The sequence below is a fragment of the Mustela nivalis genome (assembly GCF_964662115.1).
Source record: "Mustela nivalis genome assembly, chromosome: 13".
NCBI classification, from domain to species: Eukaryota; Metazoa; Chordata; class Mammalia; order Carnivora; family Mustelidae; genus Mustela; species Mustela nivalis.
The window spans coordinates 47,104,690-47,130,147 of NC_139032.1; the positions used below are offsets into that span (position 1 = coordinate 47,104,690).

Genomic DNA, 25,458 nt, shown 5'->3' on the forward strand with positions numbered 1-25,458 from the left:
GGCTCAGCTTCATGGTGTTGAGAAGCTGCTTCCAGTTAGCAGGAGGCTCCAGCCTCTGCCACTGCCAGAGAGCAGGTTGCTTCCTGCCTGTGGCTTTCTGCTCAGTCTGGTGACACCTGTCTCCTCTGCAGAGCACATGGTGCTTCCTTTACTACGTGAGGTTTGGAAAGCTGTCAGTTGGAGCCACCTGAGTTGAAAGCAGAGAGACTGAGCTGTGTGTCAGCGGTAAGGCATGAAGGCAGATGATGATGCTTAGTGCCACAAGGAAAGCACAGATGCAGGTGGCGCCATCAGCCAGCCATGCATGTCACTGTGCTTTAAACCAGATGTGCAGCTTGAGGCGGTACAAAGATTTTCGAGTTGAAGACACCCACCTTCAGATTCCTGTTGCTCCATTTACCTGGAACACTGGGCACATTCATTGATCCATTTACTCTTCGGTGGGATGGAGCCTGAGGTGAGGGGTGGAGGTTGTTTACTTACAGTTCTGACCTTGCAGGATTTCTGGGAGAATGGGACCAAATCCTGTATGTAGAGCAGCTCCTATAGCTTCTGTAGTTCACATGGCCACTATGATGGATGGGGGAGGGTGTGCGGAAATGTTTGAGAACTTGACATGTGAACTGGACTTTCAACAGAGGGTTTAGATTTTATTGTGAGGAGGTTAGTACAACAGGCATTTTGGGTGGAGCCCAGCACCTGGAATAAAGACAAGAAAAAGAGATCAGAATCTGTACAGAAATACCAGTCAAAGGAAGGGGTGCCTGGGTGGCTCAGTTGGTTAAGCGTCTGCCTTCAGCTCAGGTCATGATCTCAGGTCAGGTATTTTCCCAGGGTCCTGGGATCGAGTCCCACATCAGGCTTCCTGCTCAGTAGAGTCTGCTTCTCCCTTTCCTTCTACCCTCCCCCAACTCTTGCACTCTCTCTCACTTGCTCTCAAATAAATAAAGTCCTTAAAAAAAAAAAAAAAGAAATATCAGTCAAAAGAAAAATGTGAAAAGTATAAGGAAAAAAAATAAATACAGGGTAAATTTCTTGGGTGCTTCATGAGCCTGCTTCATGAGCCTGGAAGACTGCTTCAAGCAAGCCTCTGCATGTTCCTGGCAGCACCCATCTGGTGACTGCACTGTATTCCCACAGTGATGGGACTCCCACCTGCTCCACTGCTCATCAGTTTTTTTAAACACACCTCAGGTTTGTGGGACGGATCTGGACTTTATATAAACTCCAGGAAATAGAAACGTGTAATATTTGTGCCCCTCAACCTCAGATACCCTTGAGGTGTGGCAAGTACTCCACCTCTGATCATTGATTTTATATTCACAACTTTTTTCGACATCCTTATGAAGCAATTTCAGTCACATACAAAAAGTCAATGGACAGTATGAGCTTTTATAAATCAACATCCAGCTTCATTTGTGAACATACCAGCTTAGGGCCAGTTATATTTCATCTGGACTCTGATCCATGATTTTAGCCATAAACATCTAACATAACCATCTTATCATTGTCACATACCAGCATTAATTCCTTAATACATCGAAGCATAGTTAATGTTTCTAGTTATCTCAAGTATCACAGTTTTTTTACTTCCAAGTGTTCTGAAAAGAAACTGTCCTCTAGAGTTTCCCACAGGAAACCTTTTGGATCACTGAACTCATCTCCTTGGGGTAGTTTAACAGATTTCTCAGTCCTCTGTATTCTTTGTAAATTGACCGCTGGTTCCAGAGATTTGATCCAATTTAGATGTCAAAACTGGTGTTCAGTTTTCCTGTCAGGAAGCTCATTAAAGTGGATTTTTTGTTTGGTTTGGGATTTTTGTTGTTCTGTGATGTAAGCCACCCATTCATTAATTCACTGGGAGCTGTAGAAGTGATAATACTCTGATTCCAGCATTTCTCTTCATTAACTCAAAGTCTTCTCAAGAAGAGCCATGTGCTGGGGCGCCTGGGTGGCTCAGTAGGTTAAAGCCTCTGCCTTCGGCTCAGGTCATGATCCCAGGGTCTTGGGATCAAGCCCCGCATCGGGCTCTCTACTCAGCAGGGAGCCTGCTTCCTCCTCTCTCTCTCTCTGCCTGCCTCTCTGCCTACTTGTGATCTCTGTCAAATAAATAAAATCTTTAAAAAGAAGAAGAAGAAGAAGAGCCATGTGCTTATCTTATGATTGGTTAGCCAGTGTAGGAACAATTTTAAGACTGGAATCCATTTTACTATGGACAGGAGGAGAATTGGCCACATCTTTCCAGACCATGCTAACACATTATACATCTGAGACAGTGTCTTTTCAGAGATGTCATTGGGTTTCTCCCAAGACCTCCCCGGCTGGGACCATGTCTGCCTTGAAAAATGCAGAACTGGTGTTCAGGGGATTGGAATTGGCATAAACTGACTTTATGGATCAGGAATGAACTCAGGAAAATATTCTGTGGAGAATGGTAGGATGATAAATTGCCAGTAACGTCCTGTGCTGTTGTTTCTCTAGGTTTCGGTGGACCGGGTCCTAAAGACCCTGAAAGAAAATGCCAATAAAGCCAAAAGTCTGCTCCTCACTACCATACCTCAGATAGGGTCCATGGAATGGTCAGAAACCCTCCATAACCTGAAGGTAAGTACCGTCGGCCATCTGCAAGCAGACACTTGCACAGCTGCCTTTCTCTCTTACTTGCATTTCACCCTTGGGCCGCTCGTCTTGTATTTTCTACTAGTCCAGAAATTCTCTACAAGTTTTCATGCTCTTAACCACCATACTAACCAGTGTGAAATTGAGTAGTTACATATTTGGGCAAGTAGTGCAAGTTGAGGTGGTGAGAGTTTTACTATCTAGTCTGCTAACCTCTTAACATTGCCCTGCTTTGCAGGGCATCCCTAAATAATGCTTCAGGAGGTTGAGAGTGCTTGTTCTGTACATGGCTTACATTGCTGACAAAACTGTTTGCTCTTTGGCAAAGTGTAGGCAGCCTTTAAAGCCAAAGCACTAATAGGAATACCAAAACGGTGCCAAGGAATGTCTGCTTAGTGTTGACATTGTATCAGACTAAGGCAGTGATTAATGATAAACATTGGTAACTTTTCAACTCTAGTATTAATTCCCAGAATATAATTTAAACTGAGTGCTAAAGCTCAGACATGCATCTCTGGAATATTTGGATATTTTGTGACTCTGTTGATTAACCACGTTGGATAAGGTGTTGCCTCAAGCCAGTTAGATATTACATTCCCCTAATATCCAGGGAAGGTAGCCAGCCTGTTCTAAGGTCTAGAACACACCTAGACACTTGGGTCTTATGACAAGTAGTTGAGAGATGATTTGAAAAGTTCATAAAAGCCCTCCCTTGCCTGAACTGCTAACCACCAAGGAGCCATAGAACGAGAGCCACAATTTTAGTATGATGAAGACACTGTGTGATGGTCAGTGATTGACAGCTGCTGGGCACTGAGGAGCCATGATTTTAATTGATACCGAATGACTAGTGGAAGTGCTGCAGCCCAGCTAATTTCAGACTATCAATACCAAACCACTGATAGATACAAAGAGCCGGTTGTCACAAGCAGATACAGCAGGCTGCAGTCCTCCTCCATGTAACAAGGTATCTCTCAGCTCTATGCCCTGGCCAAGTCAAGAATATTGGAACTTGTATTCCATCTTTTCCCACTAGACTTAAAGTCCCTAAGGGACAGGAAACACATGTTTGGTTTCAGCCTATAGACCTAGAAGCTAAATGTTTTTTAATGAGTAAATGATAGCCCCTCTTTCCCCCATGAAGTGTTTCATCATAACTGAAATACAGGCAAGCCTTATTATAATTATGAAGAAAGGAGAAATAAATTAATTTCTAAGAACTGAGGAAAGTCAGTTTAAACTGCAAACTGTTACATTGCCCTGAGTGCAGTGTAATAGAAACAGCAGAACGTTAGCCTGTCTAAATAAGCAAGCTATTGATTATAGGAACTGTGACTCATACTTTGCTACTGCAAAGGCAATTGTCACCTGCAGGTTGTGATGGGCTGTTGTGGTTTTTTTTTTTTTGTTTTTTTTTTTTTAAGTTTTTCAACTGACCCCATTTTAACCACAATCTTTTTTGAATTTAAAGATAATTTCTCAAGCAATAAATTTATTGTTTCAGCTTCATTTTTAAGTAAAAAATGCTTGAATGGGGTGCCTGGGTGGCTCAGTGTGTTAATGCCTCTGCCTTCAGCTCAGGTCATGATCCCAGGGTCCTGGGATCAAGCCCCGCATCGGGCTCTCTCCTCAGCAGGGAGCCTGCTTCCTCCTCTCTCTCTGCCTGCCTCTCTAACTACTTGTGATCTTGTCTATCAAATAAATAAAATCTTTTTTAAAAAAAATGCTTGAATGGTAGAAATTCATGTTCTCCTTTCCTGTGAAGTTTCTGAAAGTATGTAAAAATAATGTTTATGTATGTATGTATTTTTAAAGAGGGTTAATGTGTATAGCTTTCATCAGATTCTCAAAGACATATATGATCTAAAGAAAGAAAATGAAGAATTGCTGCTCTAGACAATACTGAGACTCACGGCCTCCATTCTATTGCATTAAGGAACACCCTACTAATAATCCCTTATTCTGGGGTATTCTGGGGTAGCATGTTCAGTCCCCTCTACACTGAAATGTGTATTATCCATTCACTCATTCATTTCAGAAACACTTAAGTGAGCACCCACTATATGGTCAGCCATGGTTTACAAAGATATATAAGACTTAGAGTGATGAAGAGGATCCTGTTATGTTTAGAGATACTAATGTACTAAAATTTCAAGGATTTTTATCCACTGGCATAAGGTGAATGACAGAGGTTGATTTACATTAATCCAGGCTGGAGGTTGGTGTATGAAACATATCCTAGTGAGGTGAAAAGGGGTGGAGGTCCGTGAGAATCTGAACGGCCCTCTTGAAATAAGCACAACTCACTCTACAGGAAAGGAGAGAGAGGAACTAAGAGTTAGGGGCTATCACTAGTCCCACATGTGGTTGGTTGCTTTTAAAGTTTGGTGAACTTGAGAATTTCCTGGGGAGTTTATTGAATGTGTGTATACCATGACTCCTCAGTCTCTGAAATCAAAATATGATTTTTAATTAAATACTCCTGGCGATTATCCTCATCTTCAGAATCACTACCTACAGCAAATGCTTGGTTAAATGTGACCTGTGCCTGTTTTCTTCCTTTTAGAATATGGCCCAGTTTTCTGTTCTATTACCAAGACATTAAACCAACATGGCTGCCTAGGTGACAGGAAGACTTCCTAATTCTAGTCATTTGAGAAATTTCGGCTTAACTTGGAAAAAACATGGAAAAGGCATGCAGCCCTCCTACCCTTGCCTGCTAAGGAAGAACATGATAAGACATGCATGTATCAGAGAAGCCTTCTCGAAGGCTTAGACTGCTTCGGAAATGACTGGTAAATGTGGAAAAATTCTGACCCTTCAGGAAAAAAAAGATAAGACCCCACCAACCCTTCCCCCAGTAAATTTGTAAGAATAAGGTTGGGAGGTAATATCCAGTTCCTATGTTACCAAGGAAATACAAAGAAGAAATGGGAATTCTTAGGCTATTTATTGGTGTTACTATAAATTTGTAGTCTTTTTGGAGGGCAGTTTGCTAAAATGTATCGAAAGACTTAAAAATACGTATACCCTTTGTGCTGGTTACTCTAGGAATTTATCTTTAAAAAATTATCAGAGGTACAAAGAATTATATATAGGGAAGGACCTCTAATACACCATTAGTTATAATAGTAAATATTCAGAACAATCTGAATATCCAACAGTTGGAAGTACCTTACAGCATAGCTCTAATTGGGTTGTGAAGCAGCAAACTGAAGATCATGTTTTCACATAATATTTAATGTCCTAAAGAAATGGTTGCTCTATAATACAAAATGAAAAAAGGAAATGTGCACACATTTTGCATTGCTAATTTTGTTTTAAAGTTCTACATAAATCAAAAATATCAGAAATGGATATATAATCTTTTGTTACTGTACTTGGGGTTGGGACACTGAATCATTTTAATTTTCTTTATATTTTTCTGTGTCTTCACATTTTTCTACAATGAATATAATCAAATAATAAAGTTGTCTTAAAAATAAAAAGGTCCAGTTCTTGAAAACATACTGATGTGAAGCAGAATTTAAGATGGTAATTCTAAGAAGAGTTCTGTTTGAGTTCTGTCTTCAGATTGTGTTAAAAAAGAGGATCATTAATAACTGTAGAGTGAGAACGATACTTGGGCCTGCAACAACTTGAGAAAAGCTGGGTGTTTAATCCTCAGAGAGTCTGAAACTATAAGAGACTAGACATACATGCTAGTGTGTCAGGTATTTTTTAAATTAATATTTGACCTTTGTTTCTACTTTTTATGCATTAGTGAGTTATTTTACATGCGTTAGTGGTTTGGAGTGTTTCATAAAATGGAAGTTTGCTTCTTCCTCTGCTTTTTGTTGTTCATTTTATAGGATTGTGTTTTGTTTTCTCTCACAGGGAGATCCTTTTTTTCCCTCAGAGTTAAGTACTATTCACTGTGGTCTATTACTGGTCCTTTAGTCATATAGCCTATCTGTTTAAAGAGTCTGTAAAGTCAATGTTTTGTGTCTAGGAGACTGTCTTCGAGATAATAAGCTGCTAATTGTAAACAACAAAATAAACCAGTTACTCCCCAGCATTGATATTGAGCTGTTTGGGTTACATGGGATTATGAGTCTTGCACTCCCCAGCACAGGGATCCAACCCTGGTCACACATTAGAGATACACAGATGATAGAACAGGCCTGAATCCAGGGCTTCCTGTCGCTGTAAGCCCTGCACTACTCTATAATACCATATGTACCTTCTTTCCTTCGTTCTTAGTACATTTCTGAGGATGTCAAGGCAAAAACATGTGGGCATTTTTCTTGCTGCCTTCAGAAAATACAGGTCTCTCTGATGGCTTTCAGGGATGTCTTTCTTCTTTCAGTAGCCTTTTCTAGCAACCTAATTTTCAGACTTCTCATATGGAGTATTTTTCTGTTTTGCTGTTTTTACCCATCAGCCACTCCTTAAACAAAGCCAATATAATCATCTGGATACCTCTTTCTTGAGGACTTGGCTGAGCATTTCTTCCTGGATTGTGTTTTACTTACATCATCTTTAACTTTTCTTTTTTAAGCTATACAATTAAGGGAACTCGGCAATTGGTTTGAGTATTTCAGTTTCCCCAGTGGATTATGGGCATAATGGAAAAGTTGTAGCTTAGGGACTTAGCCCTTTGGAATAGTGCCAAGTTATTGAGAAGTACATTTGCATTTACTTAGAAAACTTTATTGGTAATGCATTGTTTTGCATTGTTTTTTCCTAATTTTGTGGATGAAACAGAATAGTTCATATGTAGAGTGTAACCAAAAAAGATGGAGAAGGCTGAATACCAAGGTTATATTTGAGATCTGAAATGTTTTGCACATCAGCCCCAGTCATTCTGGAGTTGTTTGTAATAGGCAAAAGCTTAGGAATGGCTAAAATTCTCAATGGTGGCATCTAAATAAGGTACATCAATTCAAAGAAATGATGCATTATCTTTATGCAGTAGTATGGAATCATGGCTGGTTAAAGTGGAAATCAGAAAATATGTGGAGTAAAATAAGAATGCAGTTCAGATGTGTGGATAGCATATTTATGCTTTATTTTCCTAGAAAGTTTCTGATAAGAAACTTAGTAATAGGGGCTGCTGGGTGGCTCAATCAGTTAAGCATCTGCCTTCTGCTTAGGCGATGATTCCAGGGTCCTGGGTTAAGCCCAGTCGGGCCTCTTGCTCAGTGGGAAGTCTGCTTCTCCCTCTTCCTCTGTCCCTCCCTCCCTCTCATTTTCTCTTTCTCTCAAATAAATAAATCTTAAAAAAAAAAAAAAGCATAGTGATAATCTCTGAGATATGAAGGGTGTGAGCACTGGGAAGATCATAACACATAAGTAATGGTTAAATAAATTGAGTATCTCTAACCATTGAAAGGAAAACAATTTCAAGTATTTGAAAGGGCTCTCAGTTAAGGACTTCCCCATCTCCCTATTTGATAGACCTCCATAAAAGCAGGAACTTCATCTTTTTCACTTGGGATCTTCAGTTCCTTGTACTCAGCACAAGTTCAACGAATATTTGTGTACATGAGAATCAAATCCTATCTTTCCTCTGTGACTCTCACCTAGTCCAAGACCTCACTCTAGTGGTTGCCTATCTCTCCATGCTCAAATTTTCCCTCACTGTATCATTTCTTCCAGTGCAAAAGTTTAAAAAAATTTTAATTTGTACCTACCCCATTAAAAAAAAATTCTTGGACACAAATCAGTGTGCTCTTTGTCTTACTGCTTTGCCTTTCATTGGGATATAGCTCCCAAAGATCTCTTCTGTCTCCAGTTCCTCTTCCTTGTTTCTTCAGTTCACTTCAATCCAGATTTTGCCAGCACCCCACTTTCAACACCGCCACTACCACTGTCAAGGTCACCGCCTTACTAAATCTTCTGGTCAGTTCTGAGACTTCATCTTTCTTTTCCTATCAGCAGCATATGATACATTTATTTAATCCCTCCCTTCTCCTTGATAAATACTCTTCACATGGCTTCCAAGGACACCACACTCCATTTTCTTTCTACCTCAGAGGTTGCTACTCAGTCTTTTCTGGTTCTTGCTGTTCTCAGATCTTTTAAAGTTACCTGATCCAGGCCTCAAGTCTTGGACTTCTCCATCTTCACTCATTCCTCAGTGACTTGTTCCAGTCCCCAACCTCCCACCCCCACCCCCAATCTCTCTCAGCACTCCCTCATCTTGGTTGTTGGCAGTTTCATCCTTCCAATCCCTCAGACCAAAAACATAGATTTACTGTTGACTCTTCAAAACCCACATTCACACTAGGAATCACAGCACATCTCAAATTAGATGCTTAATTTTTATCAGCAATAATCTGATCTGTATTAAATTTTATAAATTTTACTATGAAAGGTAGATCCAGGGGTGCCTGCGTAGCTCAGTTAAGCATCTGCCTTCTGCTCAGGTCATGATCCCAGTGTCCTGGGATCCAGGCCCACATTAGGATCCCTGCTTAGTGGGGAATCTGCTTCTCCCTCTCCTGCTCCCCCTGCTTGTGCTCTCTCGTGCATGCACTCTCTCTCTCTGTCAAGAAAAAAAGTGGTTTCTGCTCTGGACTTAATAAAATCTATTTTTTAGATAATTTTTTAAATTCTTTATTTGACAGTGCGAGAGACCACGAGCAGGGAAAACAGAGAGAGAGGGAGATGGGGAGAGAGAGAGGGAGAAGCAGACTCCCTGCTGAGCAGGGAGCCTAATGCAGGTCTCCCAGCATGCCAGGATTATGACCTGAGCTGAAGGCAGACGCTTCACCAACTTAGCCACCCAGGCACTCCTAGAATCTATTGAAAAAAAAAAAAAAAAAAAAAAGGAAAGGTAGATCCATATACACAAGTCATTGCAAGTATACTGAAACACCAATTTTTAAATTTCAGTTGAATTAAAATCATATACTAAAATTATAAATTCAGGGGTGCCTGGAGGGCTTAGTCAGTCAAGCAGCCAGCCCTTCATTTCGGCCCAGGTCATGATCTCAGGGTTGTGGGATGGGAGTCCAGCAGGAAGTCTGCTTGTCCTTCTCCCATCCCCCGCTCACTCTCTTGTCTCTCAAATAAGTAAAATCTTTAAAAAAATAAAATTATAAATTCAGTTTCTCAATTAGCTACATTTCAAGTGGTTGACAGTCACACATGTCTAAATGGCTCCAGTATGGGACAGAGCAGCTCTGAGACCTCAGGTCCAAGCCGGCTGGTCTCCCTCTTGTTTCTGCCCTTTGTTGTGTCTCCACCTGAAAGACTCTGGTCCACCACCACCCTCCTTCTTCTGGCTCACTGGCTGGCTGGCCTTTCTCTGTGTTCCCCAAACACCCTGTTTTGTTACAGTATTTGTCTATTAAAGTTCTATTGTAGTACTTGTCACACTATAATTGCTTGATTCATTGTCTAATTAGCATAGTAACTGACACATAAACATTACTATATATATTGGTTAAATATATAAATCTGTGACACTTCTGCCTGTGGAGATTTTAGTCATGCTTCCATTTCCAAATCACTTCTCCCTACGCCTAGAGTTTGGCTCCTTGTAACAGTTCAATTCATGATAAGTATCATAGCGTCCTGGCATGGCAGAAACCAAAAGTCCATGTTTACCAAGAAAGAAATGAATATATTTACAGATATTATGTTGGTGCCTTAATGAATGTTACTAGAGCCCTCTACCTGTTCTCTTCTAATTTTCCAATTTATGTCCCCTTGCTATCTTAGAGGTAGGGATTAATCAGGGTTTAATATTACTTAAGGGTTTAAGATTACTACTACTACACTTCAGGGTTTAAGATTACTAAAATGGAAGGAATTAGGAATTCTGGGTACCGAATTTTGAGTTAACAAAAAAGGCATATAAAATTTATTCTGATGCCTTGACAATTACTTACATCCTTCCCTTGTTCATCTTGTCATGTAATTTGTCTTCCCAAGGAGACTATAGGTTTCTTTTTTTTTTTTTTTAGATTTTATTTTATTTATTTATTTGACACAGCGAGAGAGGAAACACAAGCAGAGGGAGTGGAAGAGGGAGAAGCAGGCATCCTGCTGAGCAGGGAGCCTGATGAGGGGCTCGATCTCAGGACTCTGGGATCATGACCTGAATCGAAGGCAGACACTTAAAAACTGAGCCACCCAGCTGCCCCTAGAAACTGTATATTTCTACAAATGGTAGACTGATTCCTAAGGGCCTGGCCGATGCCTTACATTTAATGAGCAACCAGTAAGGGTGCCTTGGTAGCTCAGGTGGTTAAGCGTCAGCCTTTGGCTCAGGTCATGATCTCCAAATCCTGGGGTCAAGCCCCATGTCTGGCTCCCAGCTCAGTGGGGATTCTGCTTTTCCCTCTCCCTCTGCCTCTCCCCCTGCTTGTGCTCTCTGCCTTTCTCTCTCTCAAATGAATAAATAAAATATTTTTTAAAAATGAGCAATCAATAAAAAGTTGTTGTTTTTACCTCACTCAGTAAGCTGAACACACACAGAAATTGAACAGCTGATCATATCAGCAGGATCTTGAGGAAATAATTTTTGAAAAAGTACAATACCTAAGTGTTTTAGAATTCAATACCTAAGTGTAATTTAAAAAATGTGTGCTTGATTTCTTAAGTATTTTGTTGCAGAGCACATTTTTTTTTAAATAAAAACAAAAGCATTTGATGATTTCATTTAGGGAAAATTAACAGGAAGTTGTCAGTGTTTTCAAACGATGCCCTCAGCTTTATAGATGATTCAGGTTTAAAAAGTCTACACATCGGAATGTGATGATGCATTCATTAACTGCTCTTTTTAACCTCATTTTAGTTTACAAATTCCCTCCCTGTAAGAATCAAGATCACAAGGTTAAAGCAGGAAGGAACAGGAAAGTCAATTCCAAATGTATACACAAATACAAAGAATAGTAATGAACCTTTATCTATTACCCAGCTTCAAGAATTATCATCTCATAGCCAATGTGCTGCTTCTATATTCCCACCCCCTATACTCCTCCCATGTGATTTTGAAGCATTTCACATACACCATATAATTTCTTCCATGAGTATTTCCATGTTACTTCTAAGGGGTAACTCTTTTTAAGGGAGCCGCAATTTCATTAGTACACATTTGAAAATAAATTAAAATTCTCTCATGGCACCAAATATGCAGTGAATATTCAAAGTTCAAATATCTTGGGGTGCCTGGCTGGCTCATTCAGTTAAGCGTTTGGCTTGTGATTTTGGCTCAGATCATGATCTCGGGGGCATGAGATCGAGCCGTCGACAGGCTCTGCACTGAGTGTGGTGCGTGCTTGAGATTCTTTATCTCCCTCTCCCTCTGTCCCATCCCCACTCAAATAAATAAATAAAATTTAATTATATAAATCTTAATACATACACAGAAAGCATTTCATAAAATTTAGTAATCAGTCATGGCAAACAAGTTTAGTAAACAAGAAATTCTTTAGAATTTAAGAATAGATCAGATATATACTATGAAATACATACTGGATAAATGGTTAGAAACAAAGCTGTAAGAAAAGAAAATATAAGGAAACAATGAGACTCTATCTTAAAATACCAGGCAGATTTTTAAAAAACTAAGCGAGCACCTGGGTGGCTTAGTCGTTAGGCATCTGCCTTCAGCTCAGGTCATGATCCCAGGGTCCTGGGATCGAGCCCTACACTGGGTTCCCTGCTCAGTGGGGAGTCTGCTTTTCCCTATCCCGTTCCCGCCACTTGTGATCCCTCTCTCACTGTCTCTCTCTCTCTCTCTCTTTGCCAAATAAATAAATAAAATCTTTAAAAACAAACAAAAAACAGTACTAAAGGAAATTTTAAAAATATAGTCAATACAATTAAAAACTCAAAAGAGTAATTCAGAACATTAGAGTTGGAGAGAAAATTGGTTAGCTGGATTATAAACTAAAAATAAATTCAGAATACAGAGAGAAATTGAGATGGAAGACATAGCAGAAGTCCCAGTATAAATCTTACTGGAGAGGATACATGTTCCAGAAAGAGGAAATGAAGAAGATGGGTAGCATTCCTCTGACTCTCAGCATAACAGCATAAGGAATTCTGTGGACAATCTCACCAGCAAAATCAGTGAAAATTATTTCAAAACAACTAATCAAAATTTCTGGATATGGCTGAAGAACACTTGGCAACAAAATAAACACGCATCCAAGAGAATTTACTAGAACATACTAGGAAGGATGGCCATCTTTAGTATTTGAACTGAAAAATCTGCTTCCCCTTTCCTCCCTTCCAGTTCAGCAAGATGGAAACTTTACTTTAGACAGGTGCAGCCAAGAACACAGAGTTTCATCTTCCCTTCATCATCCTTTCCAGATGGAGAACTATCATCCCAGGAGGGGCAGGATGTATTTCTCATCCTGTCCCCCACCTGTCTACAACTGAGGCTATGTTAAAGGCAAGTGTCAGTGAGAGATGATCCAGCCCCTGAGGAACTCTACTTTGTAATGTGGTGTTACTGGGAATACAGGGACACTAATCATCCTTCCCTCAGCCTGTAACTTAGGGAGAGTCAAGCAAAAAAAAAAAAAATAGCTGAAACTACTGCCCTCCCATCCCCACAACCAGCCACCACCACTGGCATTCAGCTCCTCAGCTGGGAGTGTCATTCAGAGAGAAGCTTGCCATTATTCTTACTTCCAGCTCCATAGCCATAACTTAAAGAGATTTTGCCTTGAAGAAGAGTAAGTAATAAACCAGAGAACTCCAGCTCTTTACTAAAGGAACTGCCTTCATTTGCAACAGAGTGTGGAGAAGTTCAGGCCTAAGGGTGCTCCCCCAAAACAGTGAAGGTAGTAGTAAAGGGCAATTTGGATGATCGGGAAGGGAAACTTGGATGATATTGGTAGAATCATTTGGCATATAAGCTAAAATGGACCAGCTTATGGTCCAGGAAAAACATTGCTGACAGAAGACTGTCTGGGATCAGAACAAACATCAGTAACCAACTTCAGAACTACTCTTTCGAAGGAGTCCCAATTTCATTGGTATAGTTTATAAGCATGTATGCCCCAGCGTATTGTTGTAAGCAATTAAAAAAAAAAAATCACCCCGCAATTAGTTTAACAGCTGGGTATGACCAGAGAAAGGGACATCCATAGAGAACCTTGAAAAAAACCACTGTTGGGAACGCCTGGGTGGCTCAGTCAAGCGTCTGCCTTCAGCTCAGGTCATGAACCCAGAGTCCTGGGATTGAGCCCCACATTGGGCTCCCTGCTCATCGGGAAGCAGAGAGCCCAATGGGGGGCTGCTTCCCCCTCTACCACTCCTCCTGCTTGTGTTCCCTCTCTCCCTGTCTCTCGCTGTCAAATAAATAAAATCTTAAGAAACAAACAACCACTATTAACCCAGGGTGACTGTGCCCATAACCCAAGGATATGCTCTCTAAAGAACAGTATCGGAAGCTTACTGGTGCAAGAGACAAATAGACTCCAATAAAATAAGGTGTTACCAAACTAATAAAGAACAATAAGGAGCAGCAGAGGGGAGACACCAGTATTCAGTTTGCTGCAATATATTATCTAAAGTGTCCTGATTCCAATAAAAACAATTAGTCATGCAAGGAAACAGGAAAGTATGACCCATATTCTGGAAAAAAGCAGACAACAGAAACTGCCTGTACAGCAATCAGATGTCAAGTTTAACAAAGTTTTCAAAGTAGCCATTATAAACATGTTCAAAGAACTGAAGGGAACCATGATTAAAGAGTTAAGACGGTATGATGAACACATTGCAGCAAATAGAAGATACCAATAAAGGGATAGGAATTATTTTTTAAAAAAGGAAATTCTAGAGTAGAAAAGTACAATGACTAATGTGAAAAATTCACTAAAGTGGCAGCAACAGTAAATTTGATTTAGAAGAAATAACTAGCAAATTTTAATAAAGTTCAATAGAGATTATACAACCTGAAGAGCAGAGATAAAAGAACGAAGAAAAATGAAGAGAGCTTCAGAGCAAAATAAACCTACAGCAAGATGAAAGGGAATAGATCAGAATGGAAATTAATAAAACAGAGAATAGGAAAAAATACAGAAAATGAATTAAAAAGCTGATTCTCTGAAAAGAACAACCAAATTCGCAAAACTTTAGCTTGATTAATCAAGACGAAAGAGACGGCATTCAAATTGCTGGAATTAGAAATGAAAAATGAGATATTACTCTTGTCAGAGAAATAAAGAGGATTATAAAAGAGTACTATGAACAATTCTATGCAACAAATTAGATATTCAAAATAAAATAGGCAAAGTCCTGGAAACACACAAATTTCTAAATTGACTTGAGAATAAAAAGACAATCTGAGTAGGGGCGCCTCGGTGGCTCAGTGGGTTAAAGCCTCTGCCTTCGGCTCGGGTCATGATCCCAGGGTCCCGGATCGAGCCGCGAATCAGGCTCTCTGCTCTGCAGGGAGCCTGCTTCCTCCTCTCCCTCTCTCTGCCTACTTGTGATCTCTGTCTGTAAAATAAATAAATAAAAATCTTTAAAAAAAAAAAAAAGACAATCTGAGTAGACCTACAGTAAGAGATTAAATAGGGGCGCCTGAGTGGCTCAGTGGGTTAAAGCCTCTGCCTTCAGCTCAGGTTATGATCCCAGGGTCCTGGGATTGAGCCCCACATCAGGCTCGGCTCAGCAGGGAGCCTGCTTCCCCCTCTCTCCCTCTGCCTGCCTCTCTGCCTACTTGTGATCTTCATCTGTCAAATAAATAAATAAAATCTTTTTTAAAAAAGATTAAATAATAATAGATACAGAAAAAAACATCTGACAAAATTCAACACCCTTTTGTGATAAAACTGTCAATAAACTAGGAATTTAGAGAAAATTCCCTTAACATAATAAAGGTCATATATGTATAGCCCACAATTAACATCAAACTGAGCAGTGAAATATGGAACGCTGTTTCTAAAACTGAAAAATCAGCAAAAAGGCAAGGATGCCTATTCTTTCGACCTCAATTCAACATAATACTGGAAATCTTAGCCACCGCAATTAAACAAGAAAATAAAAGGCACCCAAATTGGAAAGGAAGAACTAAAATTATCTCTGCAGATGGCATAATCTTACATGTAGAAAACTGTGAAGACTAAAACAAAACAAACAAACCCCCCCAACTATTAGAATTATTAATTCAGTAATGTGGTATGATACAAAGTTAATGTAGAAATATCAGTTTGTTTCTATACACTAATGGTGAACTATGTAGAAAGAAAAAGTCCCATTAGCAATTAGCATCAAAAAGAAGAAAATGCTTGGGACGCCTGGGTGGCTCAGTGGGTTAAAGCCTCTACCTTCGGCTCAGGTCATGATCCCAGGGTCCTGGGATCGAGCCCCGAATCCGGCGCTCTGCTCAGCAGGAAGCCTGCTTCCTCCTCTCTCTCTGCCTGCCTCTTTGCCTCCTTGTGATTTCTGTCTGTCAAATAAATAAGTAAATCTTTAAAAAAAAAAAAAGAAGAAGAAGAAGAAGAAAATGCTTTGAAATAAACTTAGCTAATGAGATAAAAGACTTGTAATGGGGATGGGAGGTGTACCTGGGTGGCTCAGTAGGTTAAGCCTCTGCCTTCAGGTCAGGTCATGATCCCAGGTCCTGGAATAGAGCCCTGCATAGGGCTCTCTGCTCAGCGGGGAGCCTGCATCCTCCTCTCTGCCTGCCTCCATGCCTACTTGTGATCTCTCTGTCAAATAAATAAATAAAATCTTAAAAGAAAAAAAAAAGACTTGTATATGGAATACTTCAAAACATTGATAATGAAGGGTGCCTGGCTGGCTCAGCCAATAGAGCATGTGACTCTTAATCTCAGGGTCGTGAATTCAAGCCCCACACTGGGCACAGAGCCTACTTAAAAAAATTGATAAATGACATTAAGGAGACATAAATCAATGGAAAGACATCCTGTATCCATGGATTAGAATAATTGATATTGTTAAAATGTCCATGCTACCCAAAGCAAATCTACCAAATCAAAACATTCCCTATCAAAATCCTACTGGCTTTTTTTTTTTCAGAAGGAAAAAAATCCTAAAATTCAAATAGAACCACAAAGGACACAGCCAAACAATTTTGAGAAAGAAGAACAAAGTAAAGACATCACAATCAAGAGGGACTATACCAAACTAAAAAGCTTCTCTACAGCAATGGCAACAATTAGCAGAGTGAAAAGGCAACTTATGGAATGGGAGAAAATATGTGTGAACCATATATCTGGTAAAGGGTTAAGATCCAAAATATATAAGAAACTCCTACAACTCAATAGTAAAAAAAAGTAACAAAACCCCAGAACTTGATTTAAAAATGAGCTAAAAATGAGCCTGGGTGGCTCAGAGGAGTAAGCCTCTGTCTTCTGCTCAGGTCATGATCTTAGGGTCCTGGGATCGAGCCCACATTGGGCTTTCTGCTCAGCGGGGAGCCTGCTTCCCCCTCTCTCTCTGCCTGCCTCTCTGGCTACTTGTGATCTTTCTGTTGGATAAATAAATAAAATCTTTTTTAAAAAAAGAGCTAAAGAGTGAATGGACATTTCTCTAAAGACATATAAATGGTTATCAGGTATATGAAAAAATGCTCCAACATCACTAATTACGAGGGAACATAAATTAAAACAACAATAAAATATCACTTCACTTTGTCAGGGTGGCTATTATAAACAAAACAAAACAAAAACCCACAAGTGTGGGTGAGGATATAGGGAATGTGGAACACTTGTGCACTGGTGGTGGGAATGCAAAATGGTGTAACCACTATGGCAAATAGAATGAAGATTAAAATTAAAAATTAAACTACATGATCCAGCAATCCCACTTCTAGATATTTCCAAAAGAATTGAAAGAAGATCTTAAAAAACATTAGCATTCCCATATTCATTGTAACACCATGCACAATAACCAGGATGTGGAAACAACATAGATACTCATCAACAGTAAATGGATAAAGAAATTGTGGTATACACATACAATGGAAAAGAAGCCTTTAAAAAGAAAGGAATTCTTTGGGGTAAATACCTAGTAGGGCAATTGCTGGGTATTTACCGTAGAGATATAAATGTAGTGATGTGAAGGGACATGTACACCCAAATATTTATAGCAGCAATGTCCACAATAGCCAAACTATGGAATGAACTTAGGTGTCCATATATAATGGAATATTATGCAGCCATCAAAAAATGAAATCTTGCCATTTGCAAGGACGTGGGTGGAACTAGAGGGTATTATGCTAACAGCATTATGCTAAGTCAATCAGAGTAAGTATTTTGAGGAATTTGAGAAACAAGACAGAGGATCGTAGGGGAAGGGAGGGTAAAATGAAACAAGATGAAACCAGAGAGGGAGACAAACCATAGGAGATTCTTAATCTCAGGAAACAAACTGAGGGCTGCTGGAGTAGAGGAGGGTGGATGGCATGGGGTGGCTGGGTGATGGACACTGGGGAGGGTATGCGCTATGGTGAGTGCTGTGAATTATGTAAGACTGATGAATCACAGGGGCACCTGGGTGGCTCAGTTGGTAAAGTGTCTGCCTTCACCTTAGGTCATGATCCCAGGGTCCTGGGGTTGAGCCCACATCAGGCTTCCTGCTCAGCAGGGAGCCTACTTCTCCTTTTCCCACTTCCCCTGCTTGTGTTCCCTCTCTCAATGTGTCTCTTTCTGTTAAATAAAAAAAATTAGAAAAAAAAAAAGACTGATGACTCACAGACCTATACCCCTGAAACAAGTAATATATGTTAATAAAAAAAAAAAAGAAGGCAGTTCTGCCATATGCAACAACATAAATGAACCTTGAAGACATTATGCTATGTGGAATAAACCAGTCACAGAAAGACAAAATATTGTATGATTTTACTTACATGAGGTATCTAAAATAGTCAAATTCATAAAATCAAAATGTGTAACTGTGGTTGCCAGGGGCTGGAGAAAGGGGAAATGTAATTATTAATCAACAGCCGTAAAGTTTCAGTAATCACAAGATGAGTACGTTCTAGAGATTTCCTCTACAACACTACAGTCAGTAATACCATATTGTTTGCTTAAAATATTGTTAAGAGGAGTGCTTGGGTGGCTCAGTCAGTTAAGCATCTAACTCTTGACTTTGGTTCAGGTCATGAGCTGAAATTTGTGGGGAAAAGCCCCATGTGGAGCGCTACACTCAGTCGGGAGTCTGCTTGATATTCTCTCTCACCCTCTCCCTCTGTTCCTCTCCCCACACCTGCCGCATGCATAAAAAATTTTTTTTAAAGATTTTATTTATTTGAGAAAGAGGACAAGCACAAGCTGGGGAAGGAGCAGAGGGATAAACAGACTCTGCACTGAGTGGGGAGCCTAACATAGAGCTTGATCCCAGGACCCTGAGATCATGACCTGAGCCAATGTCAGACTGCTTACCCAACTGAGCCATCCAAGGCACCCTAATAAATAAATCTTTAAAAAACACTGGTAAGAGGGTAAATCTCGTGTTAAGTGTTCTTATTAAAATTAAAGCTTTTTAAAAAATGATTTATTGGGACATCTAGGTGGCTCAGTGGATTAAGCCACTGCCTTTGCCTCAGGTCATGATCCCAGGGTCCTGGGATCGAGCCCCACATTGGGCTCTGCTCAGCAGGAAGCCTGCTTCTTTCTCGCCTCTGCCTGCCTCTCTGCCTGCTTGTGTGCTCCCTCTCTCTCTCTTTCTCTCTGACAAATAAATAAATAAGTAAAAATCTTTAAAAATAAACAAAAATTTTTTAAAAAGATTTGTTTATTCTAGAGAGAGAAAACACACACACAAGGGGAGACAGAGGGAGAGAGAGAGAGAATCCCAAGAAGAGTTCCCGCTGAGAAAAGAGTCTGATGTAGGTTGAGATGAGACCCTAGGATCATGACCTGAGCCAAAAGCAAGAGCTGGGTGGTCAACTGACTGAGCCACCCAGGCTTCTCCTAAAATTAAAGTTTTTAAAAAGAATGCTAAGATGGGTCTACTGGGTTAGAATTAATGTGTTAACATGGCTGTGTTCCCTTTTGAGACTCTAGGTATAATTTGTTTCTTGTCTTTGTGGGTGACTCTCTAGAGGTCACCCCCATTCCTTGTTTTATTGCATCCTCCTTCCATCTTGAAAGCCAGGAACATTAAGCTGTGTCCTTTTCACACTGCTATCTCTCTGGTTCTCTTTGTTCTGGCTCCCTCTTTTATTCCTAAGAATTGTAATATGTTGGGTCCATCTGGATAATCCAGAATAAACTCTCTATATGTGGCAGACTGATTAGTGTCCCCCCAAATACCTGGAATTCCTGGAACCTATGCTTGTTACTTTTATGGAAAAAAGGGGACTTTGCATATGTAATTAAGTTAAGGATCCTGGAATGAGGAAATTATCCTGGATTATCTAGGTGAGCTAGAATCACAAGCATCCTTAAATATAATCCTTAAATATAATCACAAGCATCTTTATAAGAGAGAGGCCAAGGAGATTTGACAACAGGAAGGTGAAGGAGATATGATGACAGAAGCAGAGATTAGAGAGATGTGCTTTGAAGGCAGAGGAAGTCATGCAATACAAGTAGCCACTTGCTGAAAAAAGCAAGGTATGGGACTTTCCCCCCAGAGCCTCCAGAAAGAACCAGCCCTACATTTTTCAATCTAACCCAGTGAAACTTACTTCATTCAGTCTTCTGAACTCCAGAACTTTAAATGTGTAAAAACTGTGCTGTTTTAAAGCTACTAAATGTGTGGTGATTTGTCATAGCAGGAATAGGACACTAATACATCATCTGAAATCTGCTGATTATCAACCTTAATTCCATCTGTAACCTTAATTTCATTTTGCCTTGAAACCTAATATATTCACAGGTTCTAGAGATTAGTACACACACATCTTGTGGGGAAAAGCATTATACTGCTTACCACAACTTGACATACATGGAAAGTAAATTCTAGGTAGATAAAATATGTAAATGTCAAATAATAACTGAATATATAGGAGAATGTGTGCGTACAATCCTGGGTGTGTAAAATACCTTAAACATGACAACAAACTTATCTTTTTTAAAGGTTGGTTGGCACATTTGTTTCAATCAAAAAAATTTAAATTCTGTAAGTTGAATATATATTATTCAATGTATATAATACCATGCACAGAGTAATAATACATGCAACAAGCTGGCAGACATTTGTAATGTATATAACCAAGGACTAATAGCCTCAGAGGAAAAGGAAGAAAGAAAAAGTAAGTGTCTGAATATATGAAACAGATGCATGTATAACTATGTTCTTTAGGGCATCATATACTTGTAAAAATTGAAAACAAATGTCCATCAGTAGGGGAATGATTAAGTAATTGGTACACTTTTCCATATGATAGGCTATCTTTAGCAGTTTAAAAGAATAGGGGAGAATCTTTATGACTTATAAAAATCTCCAAGACATATTGATATTTTAGCCAGCTACAGAACAGTGCAGACTTTATGATGCATATCATATAAGGGGAGAAGCAACATGCACCAAACAAAACCACAAGTCTTAAAGGATCTCCCCCACCTTTATGAGAGTATCAGCAGATCCCCCTGTGGAGCAGCAAAAGGAAACAGTAGTTTTGTTCTGTATGACTCGAATGCACATTCACTCATGTATAAACTGCCTAATATAGTTTAAAGCGCAGAGTTTTTTCTTGCTCATCATTGTATCTAAGTACCTCGCTCAGTACTGCAAAGGTAATGTTTGTTTAATAACAGAAGTCCAAGGGGGTGGGACTTAACTGCTAATGCTAAATCCTATGCTGGTGAGAAGTTGGGTGGTATGCTTAAATTCTTCCTGCTTCAAGTCCAGCTTGGTCTTTCTCTGGGAACTATTTTGGGTAAACTGAAGGCTCAAGCCAGGGGAGAGAGAGAGAGTGTGTGTGTGTGAACTAATATGTATAATAATTTTTATGTCTAATCCAGGCAACAACTCTGAAAAATAGTCACCCTTGTACCCATTTTACAAATGAGGAAACTAAGGCTTAGATAAGGCCTCACTAACTGAAATACCCTGATGTCTCTTCTTTTTTTATCTTCCTGTTAATGCAACATTGACATTTACACAATTCTTATGAAATAGAATGTGGTCAGTTCTAGAAAAACTTCCTGCTACCAGTGCTTGGCTTACTTTAATAGTTATTTATTTATTTGTATTAGGTAGTTCAAACACTTGATTTTAAAACTGGTCGCAAATTATATTCTGTACAAAATAAATCTCCTTCCACACGGCCCCCAGCTCTCCATGTCCTTCCCCTGAAGTAACACTCAACAATATTTTGCATGTATTTCCAGAAATATTTTATGTATGAACAGCACATATACAAATATTTCTAAAATTTAATTTGAACTATTTTACATACCTTTTCCTCTACCACTCTCTTTTTTTACTCTCACAATGTATCTTGAAAATCACAGTTTTGCTGGATCTGTTGCGTTCTGTTTAATAGCTATATATTATGAATATTAGGGAAGCCTCATAAATTCATTAATCCCTCCCCATTTATGGCCCTTGAAATTGTCTTATGTGTTTTGTTATTACAAAACTATAGTTACTATTCTTACACATGGGCCATTTTGCACACATATAAATGTGTTTTCAGAATAATTTCTAGAGATAGAATTACTGAATCAAAGAGATGTCCCTGTAAATTTTTCATCAGTACTGCTGATTTTTCTCTGTGGTTGTTATATAAATTTATCCCCTTCAGCAATATTATCCACACTCTGACACTACAAAAACACTTTGCACAAGAGAAAAAGAATGAAAAGAAAATTGATCTTATTTGCATAGAGGCTTATTTTTAACCTTGCCCAGGGGTTGATAACACAGTTGCATCAAAGACCCATTTCCTGGGACAGTACTACCTTCTAACTGAAATTGTGAAATCGAGTCCCTTCTCTTTCTTTTACTTTATACATGATTGATCTACTTCATTCAGGATGGTCATAGAAATTATTAATTTTATTCTTCCGTAAAGCAGAAAACTCTGCTTGGGGGCTGACTGGTCCCTCACTTTCTCATTGCACTGGATCACTTTCTGATTGCACATTCCAGAAATATCCACCTTTAGTTCAGTGGTGGACCCAGTGGACAACTGCCCCTTTCTGAGAACTATTTATTTGAGGTAATTTCCCTGGCAAAACGAGATATACACAGTCTCCCATTTCTCTCTTCCCTCCTTTCATCAATCTCATTTCAAAGATCCTTAGGAAAACATTTTATTTGATTATTGTTTAGCTGAATGCAAAGTAGTTTTCTCAGTTTCCCATCTATATAGATTCCTTGATGTGTAAGGCCAAATTTTATTTTGCCTTACTGTTCCTATCTAAAGCTTGAGAGTATGGCAACTAATAAAAACTTTTTACATGTTAGGGATTTCTGGGTGGCTCAGTCATTTAAGCGGCTGCCTTCAGCTCAGGTCATGATCCCAAGGTCCTGGGTGCCAGCCCTGCATTGGGATCCCTCCTCGGCGGGGTGCCTGCTTCTCTCTTTGCCTTTGCCTGCCACTCTGCCTGCTTGTGCTTTCTCTCTCTCTGACAAATGGATAAATAAAATCTTTAACCACAAAAAAAAAAAAAAAAAAAAAAACATTTTACAGGCGCCTGGGTGGCTCAGTGGGTTAAGCCGCTGCCTTCGGCTCAGGTCATGATCTCAGGGTCCTGGGATCGAGTCCCGCATCGGGCTCTCTGCTCAGCAGGGAGCCTGCTTCCTCCTCTCTCTCTCTCTCTGCCTGCCTCTCTGCCTACTTGTGATCTCTCTCTGTTAAATAAATAAATAAAATCTTAAAAAAAAACTTTTTACATGTTAAAATAGCTTTAAAATAGTATAAAGATTTATCAGACTTGGTTACTTAGAAGTTGGGTTAGAAGAATCCTCAGATTTATTTCCTGGGTTGCTAACTTCGTATTTCATCTGTAACAACAGTTTTCACACCTAAGCCAGTGAAAACAATAAAAAATCAGTCCATTAAATGATTTATAATGAGAGGAACACGATTTCTCTCTGTCTTTCTCTTTCATCTCCAATAAAGAGAAAGCACTGGGTGCTTGGGTGGCTTAGCCTGTTAAGTGTCAGCTTTGGGCTCAGGTCCTGGCATCCCAGGGGCATGGGACCAAGGCCCACATGGGGCTCCTTGCTCAGCAAGAAGCCTGGTTCTCCCTCTGCCTACTGCTCCTCCTACTTATGCGCTCGCTCTCTCTCGCTCTCTCTCTCTCTCTCTCTGACAAATAAATAAAATCTTTGAAAAAGAAAGAAAGAAAAAATACTATCACTAGCGTCTTCTGGGAAGAAGAACATGTTGATTTGTTTTCTTGCTCATTAAAAATTATTTTTGGTGATCTTTATGAAATCAAGAAGGCTCAGCTTGGTGGGGGAACAGGTATGGATTTAGTCTTTTAATAATTTTTCCCTGCAGTAAGAACTAGAACAGAACATAGGAAAACTTATAACCACCACATATACCTCCTGTTTTGTTTTTAATCCTTCTTTTGAGATTATGAGCCCTTTACTCCTATAGCCTAACACAGTGTCTGACATACAACAGATACTCAGTAATTATTTCTGGAATGAATTAGTGAATGGGAAAATTACTTACAGTGAGAGTTCTTCACTATCTCTCCTTCAGATCTCACTTTTTTTTTTTTTTTTCCCTAGTAAACAGGAGTGCAAGTACGATCTGGAGTGGCTACATCATCCATCTAAATGGAGAAAGAAGTTAGGGATAGACTGTTCTCAGAAAAACTGTTTAGAGAAACTTTAAAGATAACTTAATCTCAAAAGAGTAGTTCAAAGAGAAAACATTTAAGAGCTATTTTCTCAGACTTGTTCTTTGGCTGCAACCTCTCAAGAGAAACAGTTTTCTAAGACCAAATTATCTACAGATATGACTGTGGCAACGCCCGAGTATTGTGTCCGCAATTTGATGAAAAGAGGATTGAGAATTCAGAAAACGGTCCTTCAGACAATTCATTTAAAGAAAAGCTCGAGTGGGAAAAAAGGTGGCTTATGCTAATGAAGTATTCACTTAAAAATATGTTTATTTGCGGGGCGCCTGAGTGGCTCAGTGGGTTAAAGCCTCTGCCTTCAGCTCAGGTTATGATCCCAGGGTCTCGGGATCGAGCCCCGCGTCGGGCTCTCTGCTCCGCGGGGGAGCCTGCCTCTCTGTCTGCTTGTGATTTCTCTGTCAAATAAAAAAAATGTTTTTAAAAAAAATTTTTTTAAATATTTTTATTTGCTTATTTACTTGAGTGTTAGGGCTTAAACCAGGGCTGTGAGACCTGAAACGGAGATGCAAGAGGTGGGGAGCCAACCCTTGGCGTCCGGCCGCTTGGGGGTGCGCGGGCCCAGGTTAGATCACCGCCGCTTTACGTCTCAGAGGCGTGGCCGCGTCCAGGACCGCTTCCCGGTTCCCAGTCCGCCGGGGCCAGGCTGCGCTCCAGCCTTAGCTTCAAAATGCTGCAGTCCAGCACCGCCTTTTCTGTTTTATCCCTGCTCCCCGCCCGCCCGCCCGCTCCCCTCACCCCTACACACCCCACGGCTGGTTGGCTCGGACATTTGGTCGGTTACCACGGGAAAGCCCCTGTCTCAGCGCGGAGCTGCGGTCTTGCTGCCGCGCCTCGCTCTTTTTTCTTCCTCTCCCGTTCTCGCACCTTCCTCTCTTTCCCCCTCTCTTCCTTTTCTATCCGTGGAAAGCCCACCTCGCGTTTCTCAAACGCACCTATGCGACCCAGGCCCACGCCGAAGCTTCACTCCCAGATCCCTCCGCGAAGGCGCGGGCGGGCGCGCGGGCGTGGGCGTGCGCGCGGGACGGCGTGCGCGCGGGTGGCGTGCGGGGAGACGCGCACGTGGAGCCTCGGCGAGCTCGCGGCC

The 25,458-nt window shown here is 40.1% G+C and overlaps 1 protein-coding gene and 1 long non-coding RNA gene across 3 annotated transcripts in view; one reads left to right on the plus strand and one right to left on the minus strand.

Moving 5' to 3' along the window:
* MTAP (methylthioadenosine phosphorylase) overlaps positions 1-6,107 on the plus strand; it is a 44,044-nt gene extending 37,937 nt beyond the window's left edge. Inside the window, exons 7-8 of the mRNA XM_082695382.1 lie at positions 2,482-2,604; positions 5,186-6,107. Coding sequence (XP_082551508.1) covers positions 2,482-2,604; positions 5,186-5,224 — 162 coding nt within the window. The 3' untranslated portion in view covers positions 5,225-6,107. The remainder of the gene's footprint in view (positions 1-2,481; positions 2,605-5,185) is intronic.
* On the minus strand, positions 630-25,395 carry LOC309846493. Of its 2 annotated transcripts, XR_014301957.1 has the most exons (4): positions 25,307-25,395; positions 24,185-24,287; positions 16,143-16,286; positions 630-699 (listed from the first exon to the last, which is right to left on the minus strand). It is a non-coding gene; the product is annotated as an uncharacterized lncRNA (long non-coding RNA). The 2 variants fall into 2 exon arrangements; XR_014301956.1 differs by lacking the exon at positions 16,143-16,286.
* Positions 25,396-25,458: the final 63 nt, after the last annotated feature.